Source organism: Hoplias malabaricus, chromosome 11 (assembly GCF_029633855.1).
Source record: "Hoplias malabaricus isolate fHopMal1 chromosome 11, fHopMal1.hap1, whole genome shotgun sequence".
Taxonomy (NCBI): Eukaryota; Metazoa; Chordata; class Actinopteri; order Characiformes; family Erythrinidae; genus Hoplias; species Hoplias malabaricus.
This window is the reverse complement of record NC_089810.1, coordinates 17,225,215-17,242,646: the sequence shown is the minus strand read 5'-3', so window position 1 is coordinate 17,242,646 and position 17,432 is coordinate 17,225,215. Positions and strand designations below refer to the sequence as shown.

At 39.1% G+C, this 17,432-nt stretch overlaps 2 protein-coding genes across 10 annotated transcripts; both read left to right on the top strand.

The window, feature by feature from the left end:
* Positions 1-694: 694 nt before the first annotated feature.
* Positions 695-9,810, top strand: bend7 (BEN domain containing 7). The gene is made up of 10 exons (XM_066685672.1): positions 695-812; positions 3,350-3,424; positions 3,922-4,197; positions 4,903-5,034; positions 6,528-6,826; positions 8,079-8,304; positions 8,419-8,532; positions 8,660-8,716; positions 8,901-8,951; positions 9,038-9,810. Exons 1-10 carry the CDS (start codon positions 749-751, stop codon positions 9,082-9,084), a joined length of 1,341 nt encoding a protein of 446 aa, XP_066541769.1. The 5' UTR covers positions 695-748; the 3' UTR covers positions 9,085-9,810.
* Positions 9,811-10,887: 1,077 nt separating this feature from the next.
* On the top strand, positions 10,888-17,221 carry sephs1 (selenophosphate synthetase 1). 9 transcript variants are annotated; one of them, XM_066684724.1, is made up of 10 exons: positions 10,888-10,904; positions 11,157-11,284; positions 12,979-13,208; positions 13,360-13,463; positions 13,691-13,798; positions 13,994-14,148; positions 14,595-14,685; positions 15,340-15,439; positions 15,531-15,743; positions 16,102-17,221. In XM_066684724.1, exons 3-10 carry the CDS (start codon positions 13,016-13,018, stop codon positions 16,314-16,316), a joined length of 1,179 nt encoding a protein of 392 aa, XP_066540821.1. In that variant the 5' UTR covers positions 10,888-10,904; positions 11,157-11,284; positions 12,979-13,015; the 3' UTR covers positions 16,317-17,221. The 9 variants fall into 9 exon arrangements, with proteins under 9 accessions (XP_066540821.1, XP_066540819.1, XP_066540820.1 ...); XM_066684723.1 differs by lacking the exon at positions 10,888-10,904 and adding an exon at positions 11,041-11,057; XM_066684722.1 differs by having other exon boundaries at positions 10,899-11,284.
* Positions 17,222-17,432: the final 211 nt, after the last annotated feature.

The following is a 17,432-nucleotide window of genomic DNA, read 5'->3' as shown; positions in this document are numbered from 1 at the left end:
CTAAGTTAAAAACAGACTGACTGGTGGTTTCATGGTTGTTTATGTGATTTAAACGATGACCAAGAACAACGCAGCTGGAAACCTCTTCCATATAAGAGAGTGTAGTTGTCGAGTTACAGTGTTATTTTCTGGTTACAAAAGGGGTCTCACTGTCTCTTCACAGACAAACTATTCTTCACAGTATGTCAAAATATTAGAGCGGCGCTTGCTCTGTACATTTACACCCGTCCTCTGTACCTTTGCCCCCGACACTGTAAGTGTTGTTCGGCTTTACTGTGGTTTAGAGTTGTAAGTCATATATGTTTTAGTAATTTATATGTGAGAGTTTAAATGAACAAGAGAAGAGCAAGTTGCTCTCATTAACGAATGAAGTGACACTCGCTGCCTTCTGAGCTTCTGTCCACCATTTGAGCCCGACAAAATATTAGCTACCATCAGGTGGCGCAAAGGACTAGATGTGACGAATTTTTTTTAAAGAATTAACTGATTTATTTATTTACATCACAAACGAGCGGCCCTGAATGGACGCCAGCGCGTCGTCCGCGATGCCCCGAGCTCAGACGCGCTTTTAACGGGCTCCGGGTCCCGGAGCTGTGGCCAGACCGGAGCAGATAAAGACAAGGCTTTTGTTGCTGCTGGAGGACTGAAACCATTATGAGTTTTTACTGATTAAAGAGCTGGACCGCGGTGGTCCCTGCAGGGCTGAGCAGGGCGACTCCAGCAATCTGCTCGCTCTCCGACCAAAAATATGGAGTTTCGAGAGAGGAGACGGAGCAGGAAATCCCAGAGCTTTAAACTGATCAGTGAACAAGGTAAGACGTGTTATATATTTAACCTCAGATAGTATTAATCCAGCACGGTCTCAGTCTGTCAGTCAGCAACAAGCAGACAATGGGAGAGAGAGACAGACAGAGAGCGAGAGAGAGCGCGCGCACACACACACACACACACACACACACACACACACACTGCATGCTGTATGCCCCCCATTCAGAATAAAACACATCTGAAGTGCAGCCGTCTGCTGCGCGCTCCCGAGCTCACGTCGCGTCCCCGTCGTCCCGTTTACGTCACAGTCAGTCGAAGCGCCTAGTTCCCAACCCACACGAGGGTAGGAATTGCATCCTTATATCTATACACCCACCCACACACACACACACACACACACACACACAGAGAGAGAGAGAGAGAGAGAGAGAGAGATAGAGAGAGAGAGAGAGAGAGAGAGAGAGAGAGAGATAGATAGATAGAGAGATAGATAGATAGAGAGAGAGAGAGAGAGAGAGAGAGAGAGAGAGAATGAATATGTGACTATCCGAAACGTGCCGTTTTAATGTACCCGTTGAGCTCTCGGCTGCCTACAGGTGCGCACGGAGTGAACGAATCGTGTATTGGAATCGATTCTTTTTAATGAATCACGGGAACAATTTAACGGATTCAAATGTGTTTTCAGTGTTAATGCGCTAGTCCTAAAACGTATACAGTACAATGTTGAATAATAAATATTTGCCAACCCAGCCTTTGCAGTCACCGCCGAAGTCCGTATGTGACATAAATAAAGAGAATTTTTGAAAATGGTTCCTGTAAATATTTATGGTACTTTTTGTCATTTTATGTTTTTGCCCAGTGTGATAAATCCAGCAAATGAACAGTGCTAGGCACTCAAATTTTCCTAATTCCCCCCCCCCAACAATTTGACAAGGGTCCCCTTTAGAAAGAGAACATCTGTTCACAAGTGGGGATAAGAACCACATGTCTGTTGAGTTTTATTCTTACAAAAGCTAAATCACATAAAGTTAATTTATTACATGCTTATGAATGCATGTTTGATCCGGAGCATAAAACCAACCCAGTGTGGGGGCTGGATACATGGAAGGTGTTATAAGGTACAATAACTTAAAATAAAAAGGAAACCCGACCAGCCGGAGGAAACCCACGCACACATGGGGAGAACACACCAAACTCCTCACAGTCACCCGGAGCGGGACTTGAACCCACAACTTCCTGGTCCCTGGAGCTGTGTGACTGCAACACTACCTGCTGCACCACCATGACACCCCCCTATCATATTTGTTTTTTAAAACAATAATGGAATAAGTCGAATTCTGTAAATTTAAAGAAGAACATTAAAACAAACTGGATCTGTAAATAAATAATATTTATTGTTAGTGGTGGTGAAGTATATTGTATTGTCCATATATGCATATGTTTCTGAATGTTTGAGACTCCATATGACCTCTGTCTCCATGGGGGATGAAATAAATAAGTTAAGGGTTAATTGGTCCAATGGTCAAGAACTCCCAGGAAAAGGATCTTCCTCTTTCTTCCTCTCTCAGTCTCAGAGCATGAGATAATGTAATTAAGGGCCATAAGCCTTACCTTATTTGGATGAAAATTAACCTTATATAATAGCTGTGAGCTGATCGAGAGAGAGAGAAGAGATGACGGGAATTGTCTGACATTCTCTCCGTACTCCATAAGAGCCTGTAAGACACTGTTCTTCTTGTAATAAAAAAAAATGGTTTACAACTTAAAACGTGTCTGCGGACAATCTTCTTCATTCACCTTCTTCAAATCACTGCTAAGAGAAGAAACATTAGTGCCAACATGTTAGTGGGTGTAGAGCTAGTACAAGCTTATCAGTCACATCAGTGCTACTGGAGTTTTAAACAATGTGCCAACTGTGCTGGCCATTTTCCTTCATCAATGATCACAGGACACTGTTGGCGGGATGTTTTTGGTTGGAGAACAAATCTCAGTCCAGCTGTGACACTAAGGGGGTTAAAAACTCCCCTTGTATCAGTCTGATTCACACAAACACCCCAACACCACGTCAGCGTCACTGCTGTGCTGTGAATAATCCACCACCCATGTAATTCTTGCTCTGTGGGGATCTTGTGGGGGACCAGACCTTGAAAGAACAGGGTAAAATGAGGCAAACAATGTATTTACAGCAACATATGTCCTGCAGTTTGTAATGCACCTGTATGGCCTGTTGAGCTGATAAAATGGACAAGGAGTGCAGAAACAAGGAGGTGGTTTTAATGTTGATGAAAACTGAATTGGTGACATCAAGGCAGTCAGTGATGAGTTAATGTAAAGCCTCCAGGACTGGAGTTTAGAAACCAGATTTTTAGTGTTTGTAAGCCTGTTAGAAAACATCCAAAGTGTTTAGTTTTTACAGGTTTTCATTCTCAGACTGTATGCCAACTAAACATTCCTTTAAGCTTTTACTATAACCTTTTACTGAATCGATCGATCCAATTTTAGTATGTTAGTATGTGCTGCCGTAGCAAGCACCCTTTTACTGAATGATGTTTCTTAAATAAGAATTTCTTTCCACTAACAGAATATGAGCCTGAATTTGATAGTGCAGAGCACAATGATACAGACAGTGAACAACTGGACATCTCTGAAAATGAAGGTACCGATGTTAAATTGTATTAATATTTATGAATGAATGAATTTGCTTGTAGCAAAGTACATTTTGATTAATTTGTATTTTAAGAATTTCTTAATCATTCTTCTTGTTGCTTCTCTAGTATATGTGTAAACAAAAATAAATCTACTATTTACTTTGTAATACTTCAGTCATTCACATGTAATTTACATTACATTTTTAATTAGTTTTAAAATGTATTTTCTTGGGTTTGGTTTTGTTTTAATCTTTTGGTGACCACAACCACATTGCATTCCTGTAACTCAAAACAGACTTCCTGGAAAAGAAGATTTATATCTAACAACGTTCACTTCAGGTGCTGGTAGATGGTGGATGAAGTAAATGTTCCACTGTAGTTTTATAGGTTACTGATTTGTTTACCCTTACTCAGGATGTTTTTTGTTATCTGCTTTGTTGTCTGCTTGAGTTCTTATTCTATAGAATTCAGCAGGTCTCTGCAGTGTTACTCCTGTATGTTTCAGCTTGGCTAGGAGACGAAGGCATGGAAATTAAGAGGCAGATCACAGGTATGATGCGGCTGCTGAATGACAAGGCAGGGCGAGCATTTCAGCGAGTTGACAAAGAGGGGGGAGCGATAAAAGAGGAACCCCAGGAGGAGGCCCTGAGCTGGGCTGTACCTCAGAATCAAGACCCTGAAGAGACCCAGCACTGCTGGACCTCAGCTCCATCCATCTCTCACAATCAGTATGACACCCGCTCCAGAACTCAGAAGATGCTCGGCAACTCCAAAAACAGAAGTGAGTGTCAGTGGACTGGAATGGGAACACGACTGACTTGGTTTGGTTTTTTTTTTATATTATTTGTAAGGGTTTATCCTTCAATTTCTTTTTAATAATTAGTAATAGTTTAAATATATATAAAGTAATTCATCTTGTAGTAATTTTCCAGTCTCTGTTGACTTCATCAGAGTAAGCATTTTTTTAAACAAAGAGTAAACAAAATCTTTTTCATGATTGTTTCTTTAGGCATGATGTATGTCAGTGAATTCTGTTCTAATTAACTATAACTCTGCTTGTTTTATATATTGTCACTGTCCGATTAACCACATATATCTCCATTTTTCCATTTTTGTAGATTTTTAGTCTAATACATTTTTTTGGACATAGCAGCTGTCCTTCACATTGTGCCAATATTTCATGATGAATGAACCAATAGAAATGCTCCAAAATTACTTGGAATATAATCTTTATTCATTGACTTCCATTGAAAGTTAGGCAAGTTTTATACTTTTCCTGTAAAGTCTTGTAGAGTCATTTTAACTGAACAGCAACTATATATGTGAATTAATATGATTTGCCAGGACTTTAGAGGAAAGCCCTGAAACATGCAATCTCTTTGCTATTTCTCATACATCACACACAAAAACAAACATTTGTCTGTAGAACAAGACTATGACCTCTTCAGTAGTGTGTGGTTGATAATGTTTCTCTGTTCTGTTTCAGACTTGGCTCAGTCCTTTCTCCCTACAACCACACCAAATGAGTCCAGCTGCTGCATGTGTAACTGTAAGAGCACTTTGCAGGCCATTCTGGTGGAGTTACGCACAATGAGAAAACTGATGCAGACTCAACGAGGTACAAACTGACCCTGTGTCCCACAAACACACAGCAGGACTGTATACACATTTGAGCACAAGATACAATGCCTTATTAAATGTCACAAACCAAAATAATGAAAGCAAACCATGAGTTACAAACATTACTGACAACTGCATGATTTTGCCAGTGAAACAAATCCAACATTTTCCCACCAGTTTTAGTCCTCGCCAGTTCCACTAGTATTTACATGTGAAACCAGCACTAGTTTCTTTTTACTAACAATGCAGTTTCATTGGACAGCTCAGCATTGCTTGAAGGATAAAGAATAACTGAATAAAAAATAGTACAACATGTAAAGCAAGACTGTAGTTTTACCAACAAGAACAGAATGAATTGTATTAAAAATGTGACAATCAAATCTCAGGTAAATAATTCATGAATAAAATAATATAAATATACACAAACCCCATTATCAGAAAAATTGGGACACTTTCAAAAAATACAATAAAAACTTAGGGAGAATTATTTTCTGTGCTTTCAATGACAAAGAATTCTGTGTGTTTAATATAAACAAATACAGAAATTGATGCCAGAAACACTACTGCTATATACAAGACTTAAGCTGCTCAACATTCTTTGGTCACAATTGTGGGATTCTCCTCTTCATGATGTACATTTTCAGTAGAAGGGAGCTCTAATTGCAGACAGGCGTGTCAAGTACATGTACTCTATGTCTATGAAGCCTCACTGTAGTAAAATGCTGTGCAGAATGAGGCCTGACATTGCCCTGCTGAATTAAATATATAATTCCTGGGAAAAATGTAGCATTTGTCTCTCCAAAATGCCAATATAACCTCTGCATTTACATAAACATAGATCACCCATTCCATGGAAACTGATTCACCCCCTTGCCATCAAAAAAATGCATTTTTTTTTTTGCACATTTGTTTGGTAACATTTTGGATGTTCTTTTTCGTCTTTGGCAAATAGAATTCATCTTCTATATTTCCTAAAAACTGGCTAAAACTTGGACTCATCTGGAAACAGATTACACTTTTACTGTCTTTCTGTCCATTTCAGATGACTATATACATATAAAAATTAATATTTAATTTCTCTTTGCATAATACTGTTTCAGGTTGTATTTCTTGGTGAAGTGCCAGATTGTGTTAAGTGACAATTATTTTCCGAAGTACTACAGAGCCAATGAGGCTGTGTCCATCATTGAAGCAGGATAGTTTCTCAGTCAATATGCTGATGGTATGCACATTCAGCAGTGCTTTCCATCCTTTGGAGGATTGTAATTTTAGGACATATTTATCATTAAATGATATATTGGTGTCCCCAAAATGTAATTATTGAAAACATTCCTTTTGAATGTAAACTTTTGAATGTTGTAACACATGTTGTGCCACTTATTCTATATGAACATTTATATTTATTTATTCATTGTTAATATCACTTGCATAAATTAGCGGTGTACATTCACAAATGAAACGACTGTGGTCCGTATGTTTTCTCCCACTCAGGGGCCCAGGAGAAACAGTGTGCTGTGGGAAATTCCTGCTCGACTTATTCCTCCCTTCCCAGGAAAAGGTCACGTAAGAGGAGGGCAATCCACAGACTGACAGCTTTAAATCCACCCAGAAAAACTGACACGCCCTCAAACTCTTCCTATGTGGCTGAATCACTTGAAGAGATTTGTGAAAAAGAAAGACCTTTGAGTGAAAGGATCCTGTCTTCTCCTGCTATCACACCTTCTACAACCATCACTAATCCCACACCATCAGTTCACTACACTCTGAACAGGGGACTCAACTGCGCAGAGGTACAGAAGTGTGTGTGGTTGAGTATATCATGCCATCATGTATTGTGGGTCAAAACCTCTTTTCCAAAATGATTACTAAAGAGAGAGAAAGAATTGATAATTGACTTCGGATGGGAGCAATAAACGAGCAAAAAAATAGCAATAAACAGCGCAAACTAATCACCACAAACAAATTTGAAATCAGTTGTAGACAAGTACAGCAGTCCTTATGACAGGTATTCTAGTACTTAACCTGACCTCCCCAAATAAGAAAAATGTAATAAAATAAAAAAATGTAGTTCTAAGGTAATTATCATATTACTATAACTAAATTCATATATATATTTTAAAGTAAATAGTGATTCACAACTTTGTAGTTTAAGTGCACTGTCATGATTGTGGGGAAACACAGTTCTCTGATTTGTTTATGTTCAGAAGCTCTGGGTCTTTTAAGGTGGAACTGTATGAGGGGAAAAAGCAACTGTTGTTTGTACGTGGCTGAAGATGTCTGTAAATTTTGTTCGCTGTTTAAATTACCACAGACACTCTTTTGAAACTTGAGTTGTTTTGTTTTGTAGCACTTATGATAATGCAATTAGCTGTCTCTCAAATTTGAAGACATTCCAGCTTGAGTAATCCGTACCAGCAAAAATAAGTCAATATTACCCACCTACGGAGCAAGAACAGAGTAATAAAATGCGGAAAACGTAAATTTAACTGTTTTTTTTTAAAGTTATGGTTTATGAAAGCTACTCAACTTTTCTGATTTTTTACAACGCAATCTGCCTTCTCATGGAAAATGTGTTGGTTTTAAATAGTCTTGTATGGTTGTTAAGTGTCCTGTTTTCTTTATCTTTGAATATTTTATTTGAATTCTTGTTTTGGCTTTAAGTTGTTCTTTTGGGAGTTGGGATGGAAGTATAAGTGACAACTGTGTGCAAAATAGAATAAAGAGTGCAGACTTTTGTGTATTTTTTTTTAAATACATTCTTTCTGCCTACTTTTACTTGTACACAATGACAATTTTAATTACATTAAGTGAATGAAGGGTGGTCTCTGACTTAGGCTCAGTAGTGCATGATGAACAACAGGAATAAGTGCCGGTGCTTGTACTGTTTCTTGACTTTCTGTCCCTCTGTTTCTCTCTTTCAGAGGTTAAAGTGTGAGGACTATGACATACTTCTATATTTTTAGTGGGACATGTCTGTGTGTATGTGCCTTAGTTTGAGTATAAATAAAGTTTATTAATATCTCAGTCATCTGTCTCTTTCAGCCGGAGGTGCAGTTGGCAGAGGATTATGAAGTATTCATCCCTAAGGCACAGTTGGACTCCATCCTGCTGAACTACACACGCTCAGGCAGTCTGCTCTTCAGGAAGCTGGTGTGTGCTTTCTTCGATGATGCTACGCTGGCTAACTCCCTGCCCAACGGCAAGAGGAAGAGGGGCCTGAATGACCATAGAAAAGGACTGGACCAGAATATTGTGGGAGCTATTAAAGGTAAGTGAGCATCAGCCAGCACAGCAGCTTGTTTATAGAGCAGCTCTAGGTGCCAACTTCTAAAACTTGCTTGAATCCAGCAATGTTTGCAATCCAGCTTAAATGTTTGTACAGTGTTCACAGAAAAATACTGCACTGCTAATAGAATTGAGAAGCTTCCTGGTCCACGAGACTGGGTCCAGATTCTTCAAGACCAGATCAAACTGGCTCGGCGACGCTTAAAAAGAGGTAAGTGGAAGTGTAGTCATGTTGTTGAAAATATTTCTGGCCATTTGGGTACAATGTTTAAAAAATGACTAGTGACTGTTTATTATATTTAATATCTAACTGTTGTCGTATGTGTGTTTTTGTACAGCAGAGACAACTACAGACTGTGATGATGTTCTCAACAGGGCACATACAGATAAAACAGGTACTAAAGCACACATTCATTTAAACAATACAAAAAATTTTTATTTTATTTCATCCTTACAATATGTCATCTATTCATCTGTTATATGACACTAAATGTACAATAATTTTAAATCTAATTTTAAAACTATTAAAATGTACCGTATTATCCTCAGTCATTTAGTTTTCTATTATTTTTGTGTCAGAAGATTCACAACTAACTTGTGAGAATGGGAACAGTGGGATGAGCTTAAATGGTAACGCATATCATATGCACAACAAAGTATTTCATTTCCTGTAAAACCAGCATGAATATTAAAATTGGTTCACTATCTTTTTTAAGGTGATGGTGTTGTGCAAGAAGTGAGTCAAGCTAAAGAAAATAGTTAAGAATTCCCCCTTCTGCTTCAGAAGAATTCTTAAGTCCTGTTCTCATGAACTTAGATCAGTTTGGATTTTAACTTCCTGTAAGGGCTGGACAATTCAGATGGAAGAAAATGGTCAACAAGGACTGAATGAACAACAGAAACCTCCCTAACTCTCTGACTGCTCTGAATACACTGTTGAAAACAATTGGAAAAAAAAAGTATTTTTATGTTTTGTTACATAAGCTTTCTGTTACATTTGGTGGTTCAAGACATGTGTGAATGAAATGGATTATTGTTGTTTGATATCTAAATATATAACGTGTTTGTAATTACTTAACCTCATCCAAGTGCTTCATAAGACAAAGTGGATCTCCAATGTGGGAAAAATATGATTGTGTGCCTTTGACTCATTTTGCCATACAAAGAAGGTCCTCTCCACAGAGCATTCTAATGAACATTTATTCCAAAGTTTAACATAATATATAGCATTATTTTCCACATCTGCAGTACTTCATGTTATTCTCTTTGCATAGTAATCAATGTATTAGTACTGTAACTGTATAAGCTAATTTTAATATGTGCTAAATTTCTCTCAGCATAAGAGGATATGTGTAATGTGCCCAAATGAATGAATTAAGTCCCACGTCTTACTCACATGGATTTTTACCTCACTGGCTTATAATTCTTGACTATTGTACTTTATGCAGACTGTCTATGTTGATTGTTTAAACTAAAAGAAGAAACCTCTGAGCCTAAACTGTGTGTTTTATTATAAATGTGTTTTGCTTTTAACCAAGATAACCAATGTCAGTAATACATCAAAATACATCAAAAGCTATTTGAGTGCTCATAGTTTAGGGTACTTTTCAGCTCATAGGGTAAACATATAAATATTCATTCATTCAATATCTGTAACTGCATTTCCAGTTCAGGGCTGCGGTGGGTCTGGAGAATAGCCACACACCCTGGAGGGGGCACCAGTCCCTAAAAGGCAACACACACTCACACCTATGGACACTTTTGAGTCACCAATCCACCTACCAACGTGTGTTTTTGGACTGTGGCAGGAAACCGGAGCACCCGGAGGAAACCCACACGGACACAGGGAGAACACACCAAACTCCTCACAGACAGTCACCTGGAGCAGGACTTGAACCCACGACCTCCAGGTCCCTGGAGTTGTGTGACAGTGACACTACCTGCTGCGGCACCATGCCACCCATATATAAATATATTTAATATAAAAAAAACATGTAGTGAACTATATATCAGTTTTAGAAAAAAACTAATTTTAATTTAAAAAAATATTAGGAAAATCTAAAGTTAAAAAAACGGGGAGCTATATCTTTTTTAAGTGCACATTTAGAAGAAGAAGAAGACACCATGAACAAAAAACAATCAGTCTATCCCAGGAAGTTATAGTGGTAACAGCAGATGTGATAGTCGGGGGTAGTGGTGGCCTGTCAAAATAAAGCAGCTCTGATCAATGAACAGATTTATCTCATTCAAACCTGTGGAAAAAGTCGCAACTTGACTTGGGGAGAGAATTACAGCAACAGTGAATCCCACACAGACACGGGGAACACACCGCAGTCCTGACAGATATTAAACTGAGGCAAAGATGACCCAGGACCCCAAGACCCTGGAGCTGTGTGTCAGGGATTTGTTGTTGTACTGTGTTCTTTTTTAAAGTTTATTTTTATTAGAAGTAAGACTTAATCCTAGGAAGCACACACAGAAACTCAGAGTAAGGTTCGACATTGGGTGTTGGAGTGTTGTTTACATGGACTGTTTCTGACTGAGTGGGGATGTGGCAGGTTGCTCTTGGCTGAGTGTGCACGGGTGAGTTTGATGGACCTGTAGGAATCAGCGTCAGACGGAGGAGCGTGCGTCCTCCATCGCTCGCTCTGTGGACTTTCTTTAAAGGGGAGGTAATCGTGCCACAGCGCCACACCAGGACCCTCTGTGATAGACACTATTTTAAGTTAAATTAAGGTCATTGTCCCCCGAGCAGCAGAACAATTTATCAGCTGAAAGTCTCATTTCTGTCGCTGTGTTGTAACCCTTTCCTCCGGTGCCCTGTTCCTTGTGTAGTCCGTGCTGAAAAGCGCCGCTCCTGGGCAGTGTTTTTACTCAGGCGAGGAGAAGGAGCCTGCCTCGACGCGGTGCATTGTGGTCCCAAACCCGCTCTTGTATCGGGAGGCGCCGCTAAAGCGAAACCGGTAAGAGACAGAGCTGCTCATTTAAAGGGGAAATGTAGCGGGAATAGATCCTCACCTCAGCGCTTTAAGTGTGGGGAGAGCTCCTTTACCCGCTCCATGGCGAGTCTCTGCACCTGCACGGAGCTCCTAACCTGCTCAGTGCTGTTCTTTGTGCTGTTTTTGGCTCTAGTTGGTGCACAGCTCTCATGGCGCTGGGCGCTGAAAGGGTTAATTTTTTCCGCCGCCGACATTTTATAAACACTTAAACCGACCTACACACACAAAATACAACTACATTTCACCCTTATCTCCAACCTGTGTGTTTTGCAGCGCTTATTTCCAACCAAGTGTAGCGGTAGTGCATTAAACAAAGCTGGAGTTGGCTTCCAATTTGCCACATTCTCATTCGACTATTCCGTTCCACCTTAAATGGTGCAGCAGTTACTCTAGGCGCCAGAATGCAACCGCTGCACCGTTTAAGGTGGAGTGGAAAAGTCGAATAAGCAAACTCCAGCCTCGCATTAGCCAGCTCTAACTTCTTGTCACCTGTCATGCGCTGCAGCAGAGCCTTAAATATACAAGCCCAAACGAATGAATGAGTTATTATAACCCCGTCCTTAACTTTTATAATGACTAATGTTTTCGTATTTATTAGCGTATTGTGACTGCTCCATTCCACCTTAATTGGTGCAGGGGTTACTTCTGGTGCACTTTGCTTAAGTTGGCTTCTTTTTTAAACATTTTGCTCCACCTTAAATAGTTCCCCAGTTGCGCGTAACTGCTGCAACATTTAAGGTGGAACGGATAATTAAAATAAAAGCCAACTCCAGCCTGGTCACCGCCCCCCTCGTGTATGTGCGTATTTTAACTAGTTTCCCCGTTCTCTTGTGATCTGTAGTGCTACTGTGTATGTTTTCTATCGCGTCAGAAATAAATGTTCTGTAGTCAGTAACTTTAACCAAGCTGAAGTGAAGTTCATATTCAGATGTTCTCGTCCTCCTTAAACGGTGCAGATGTTGGAGTCTGGCGCCTTAACTGCTGAACGGTTTAAGGTGGTATGGAAAATTCCATAAAGAAGTCAACTTCAGAAGTAAACTTGAGCCTCGTCACCGCCCACTCTAACTTTTTCACTTTAACGAAAGATTTCGGCTAAATCTACAGGGCGGCGTAGCTGTAGACGAATAAAACCTAGGCTGAAAGGCACATTTACGTCCCGTTTATAACTTTTCGAGCCATTGTCGTGGAGCAGTGTCTGACCCGCACAGCTGCGATAACGCTGCACTGAAGGGAGAACTGCTGAGGCCTGGCTCTCAGCGTATTACCTGAATTCATCACTCAAGCGCTGTAGATTCACAGTGGAAACAAGGCATATCCTACACATGTTTCTAGTCATTGTTTAGGACTTTTGAAATAAGTGACAAGAAAAACAAACTAAAATGTTTTTTGTTAGTGTTTTGTCCTTCAGTTTAAACCTGTAATAAACAGACCTGTAACTTACACTGTAACTCACAAGTGCAGTGCAGGTACATTCTTAGTAAACTTAACCCAGTGTGTGCTGGATACATATATTGTGAATGTGTGTGTGCTGAATTTTGAATTATTATTATTTTTTGCATCCTACAACATTTACCTCATTTTTAATTGTAGTCCTATTGTTTTACATATTTTGGTAAAATGTAAAGCAGCATAATCCAAATTAATTCTCTGTTTCTCAGTGTGTTGACTGGTGTGGGCTCCAGGATTATATAAACCATGTCAGTGCGGGAGGCTTTTAACCCGGAGAGTTACGACCTGGATAAGAACTTCAGATTAACACGCTTCACAGAGCTCAAAGGCACCGGCTGCAAAGTTCCTCAAGATGTCCTACAGAAACTTCTAGAGGCTTTGCAGGAGAACCATTATCAGGAAGATGAGCAGTTCCTTGGAGCAGTTATGCCCAGACTGGGTTTGTGAATATATGTTACTCATTTATTAGTACATTAAAATTGTCGTTATCTTCTGCCATTATTGCCACAAAAGTGAGATCCTTGCACTAAAACGTTAAATATTTGGTGTTTGAATGTAATGGCAATTGTGGGTGCCTTATGCTTTTACAGGCATTGGTATGGACACCTGTGTGATCCCCCTGAGACATGGGGGCCTTTCACTAGTCCAGACAACAGATTACATCTACCCTATTGTGGATGACCCATACATGATGGTAAATATGATTTGACAACAGCATCACATCACACTGATTGAAAGGACAGTAAATTACTCATGAGTTTATATACAAATGTGCATGGATATGATTTGATCAGTGGTCTGTGAAATAATAGTTAATTTAATCTTTTTAGATTTAGATTACACTGCGATTGTATACATGTGATCCACAGTCACAATAACCAGAACAATACAAAGTAATGAAGTCTGTATTCCTCTCTCTAGGGCAGAATTGCATGTGCCAATGTCTTGAGTGACCTGTACGCAATGGGAGTGACAGAGTGCGATAATATGTTGATGCTCTTGGGTGTCAGTAACAAACTTTCAGAAAAGGTGAGATTTTCATATACACCAGTGAATGTGTGAAAATCAAATGAGCTCTGCCTATGGTAAATTCAAAGCCAAACCTGTTCAGTGTTAGATATCTGGTGTTTGGCACAAGAACGTTCACATTTACTCTAAACAATCAGCCTGGATTTCATTGGACTTGTAATAAGTTTATTTGTATTTGTGTGAATTCATGTACAGGAGCGGGACAAGGTGATGCCACTGATTATCCAGGGCTTTAAGGATGCTTCAGAAGAGGCTGGTACCTCAGTGACTGGTGGACAGACAGTTGTTAACCCATGGATAGTCATGGGGGGCGTGGCCACTACAGTGTGCCAGCCAAATGAGTTCATCATGTAAGCATGTTTGTTGATTACAATTATTTTTTTTTATCATTCACAATAAGTTTGCTCAATATATTGTACTTATGTCTTGTGTTTTATATTTTTAGGGAAAAATTTAGAAATTTGTCATTAAATCCTGGAAGCACACAACAGAAAAAATTAAAAAGTGTATATATAAAAAAAGTAAATAATATGTTTATTTTGGTCACTATTCAGTGAATAAGCAAATTTTGCAAAGCTTGTGTAATGTCAGGCTTGTATATTTTATGCCAGTTCTCGTTGTCATAAAAACAAAAGGAGAATTTACTAATATTAAAATATATTTTCTTCAGTAATTTTTACCTCAGTAGTAGCATTTTCACTAGTGTTCTCAGGATTCTAGTGCATGTTCTCATTTTATTATTTAATTAATGCCATTTTCTTTGTGTTTTTGACTGTGATTTTCTGTGTCTTTAAAGGCCAGATAATGCAGTGCCAGGTGATGTGCTAGTGCTTACAAAACCCCTGGGAACTCAAGTGGCGGTAGCAGTACATCAGTGGCTGGACATTGTGAGTCTGTCCTTTTTGTATTTATGAAGGTTCTGTGGTCAGATTTGAAAGTTGTTCTATGACACCAAAATAAAATCTATCAATTATCTGGTATGATTTGTAGATTCTTGGGTGGATCTTCAGCATGTTTTTCTGTTGATGCTGATACTAAAGAAAGTTTTGAAATGTAAAACTGTGAATAAATCCATATAGAGAAATGCAAATGTATTTTTTATACTAATAAATGCAGCAGACATGCATTTTGGCATAGTAGCCCAGCATAATCTAAACTTTCAGAAAATATATTTTTTGCTGTTGTTGCTGGCAAATATTGATTGGAAACAGTGATGCCATACTTCCTAAATGGGTTTCTGTAACAAACTGCTTTATTTAAAAATTTAAAGCTTACTCTTTATTGGAAAAGAAAATCTGTTATTGTGCTTTCTATTATATAATTTGAAATATTTATCAAACTGATTACTATGATGCAGAATTAAGTCTTTTCTTTCTTTTAAAGCAATATAACAGTTTTATAGATTATATAGTGCATTGTTAAAAAATATATTTATTGACTTTCAGCTAGTGGCATCAGTACACACCACATAAACTTGGATGTTTATTTTTATGTTGCGTATACTGTGTTCAATAATTTTCCTTTCTCCCTCTTCCCCTTAGCCTGAGAAATGGAACAAGATTAAATTAGTAGTTACTCAGGAGGATGTGGAGTTAGCCTACCAGGAGGCTATGGTAAACATGGCCAGACTCAACAGAACAGGTCCGTATTGAGTCAGTGTCACTCACAGATAACAATAAAGCAACATGATATTCTACACATCCACATCATTCTGTATTTTCTTTATCTCCAGCGGCAGGTTTGATGCACACGTTCAATGCACATGCAGCCACAGACATCACAGGCTTTGGTATTTTGGGTCATGCTCAGAATCTCGCCCGCCAGCAGCGCGGTGAAGTCTCCTTTGTCATTCACAACCTGCCTGTCCTTGCAAAGATGGCTGCTGTCAGTAAAGCCTGCGGGAACATGTTTGGCCTTATGCATGGCACCTGCCCAGAAACTTCAGGTGAGTGATTCCTGGCTGAGCAATATTTAAGTTATTCACAATGGGTTCACTCGTTTGTATTGAAAATGACTCAGGACTGTTATTCACTGTGTAGTTCATAAAATAACAGCTTCTCCAGCTCAGTAGTGCATTATATGCCGAATGTAGCGTTTACTGTACTATTTGAATGTAGAAGACATGGGCATAATTTGCAGAACTAGGTTTAATGGCCCCACTGTGCACAAGGAGCAAAGAAAGTGAATATTAATCCCACTGGGGCAGAGTGAGGTATAATTGCCCTGTGGAAGCTTAAGGAGCAAGTACAGTGAGGTATTTGTGCACTGTCATATAATGCCTTTGTGTCTGACCTTCCCTGCAGGAGGCTTGCTGATATGCCTTCCCAGAGAGCAGGCTGCTCGTTTTTGTGCTGAGATCAAATCTCCCAAATATGGAGAGGGCCACCAGTCATGGATCATAGGCATTGTAGAGAAAGGCAACCGCTCGGCTCGTATCATCGATAAACCCCGCATCATCGAGGTCGCTCCCCAGATGGCCACACAGAACGTCAACACCACCCCAGGGACTACGTCCTAAACCTGATCCCATTTTTCTGTCTCAAAGAGCTTACTCTAGTACCACCAAAAGAGTAGTTCCACATGCCACCTGCCCACTGTGGCCTTACAGCAGATACCACATGGACATACTCAAAAGTTAAATCTTAGAACAATGATATAAACCATAGAAAATCATTGCTTTTTTGTCTATAGTTTTCTGTTACAAAAGCTGCAGATGCATGTAACTGTAAGGCAGCTTTTACAGTAAATGAAGAGTTTGAGGATAATCTGATACTGTTGATTCATTGTGAATCTCCTGTTCCTCTTCAAAGCAAGTTTCTCAAGACTCCCCTTCAGCTCCTCCTGATCACACATGTTCACTGACATAAGAATTGCCAGTGTGTTCATATGTTGTAGCGACACATTTTTGGTCCTTCTGCTCAGCCTAGCAGTAGTTCAGACTGTAACCGATGCCTTCAGTTGATAGCTAAGATGAACTGATGAAGAGAAGAATTGAGTAAATGGAAGTTTTTGTTTTCTTTTTTTTTTAAACTTTCACTTTTGTATTATACTCCCCTCAACCAATCAAATAAAGTAACTCTTTTTTTTGCTATTGGACTGGATGCATCAAAAGTTATAACTCAATTTCTCAAGCCCTCGTGTTCTTTAAAGTCTACCATGCCTATCTGAAAGGGCAGTTTATTGACATTTGTCAGAGAATGTAAAGAACAGAGATGCAGTTTATATATTGTATGATATTCATTCTTTCATATAGAGGTCATTAGATTCTTCTGTGATATAGTCAAGTTTTTATATTCTCCTATTAAATCTTATATTTTCTCCCTCTTTCTCTCTCTCTCCCCTTCTACCCCCTTCTCCCTCCCCTTTTGACATTTTATTTCCGATTCACTAATGGTGACGTATGCCTTGATGCCCCTGAATAAATCTGACCTTTTCTAATTTCTTGGAAATACGTGGCTTTGTTTGCATGTCACAATGGCCCCCTAGTAATGTACGCTCAAAATGTCCTGTTAAAGCCATCATGGTTTTACTAATGAAGGTAATGCAGAAAACTGTGCCTTCTCATATAAGGTTTAAAAATCAAATTAAAATTCCCTGTACACGCTTGCAGTGTTAGATGTGCAAAATGTCAAAT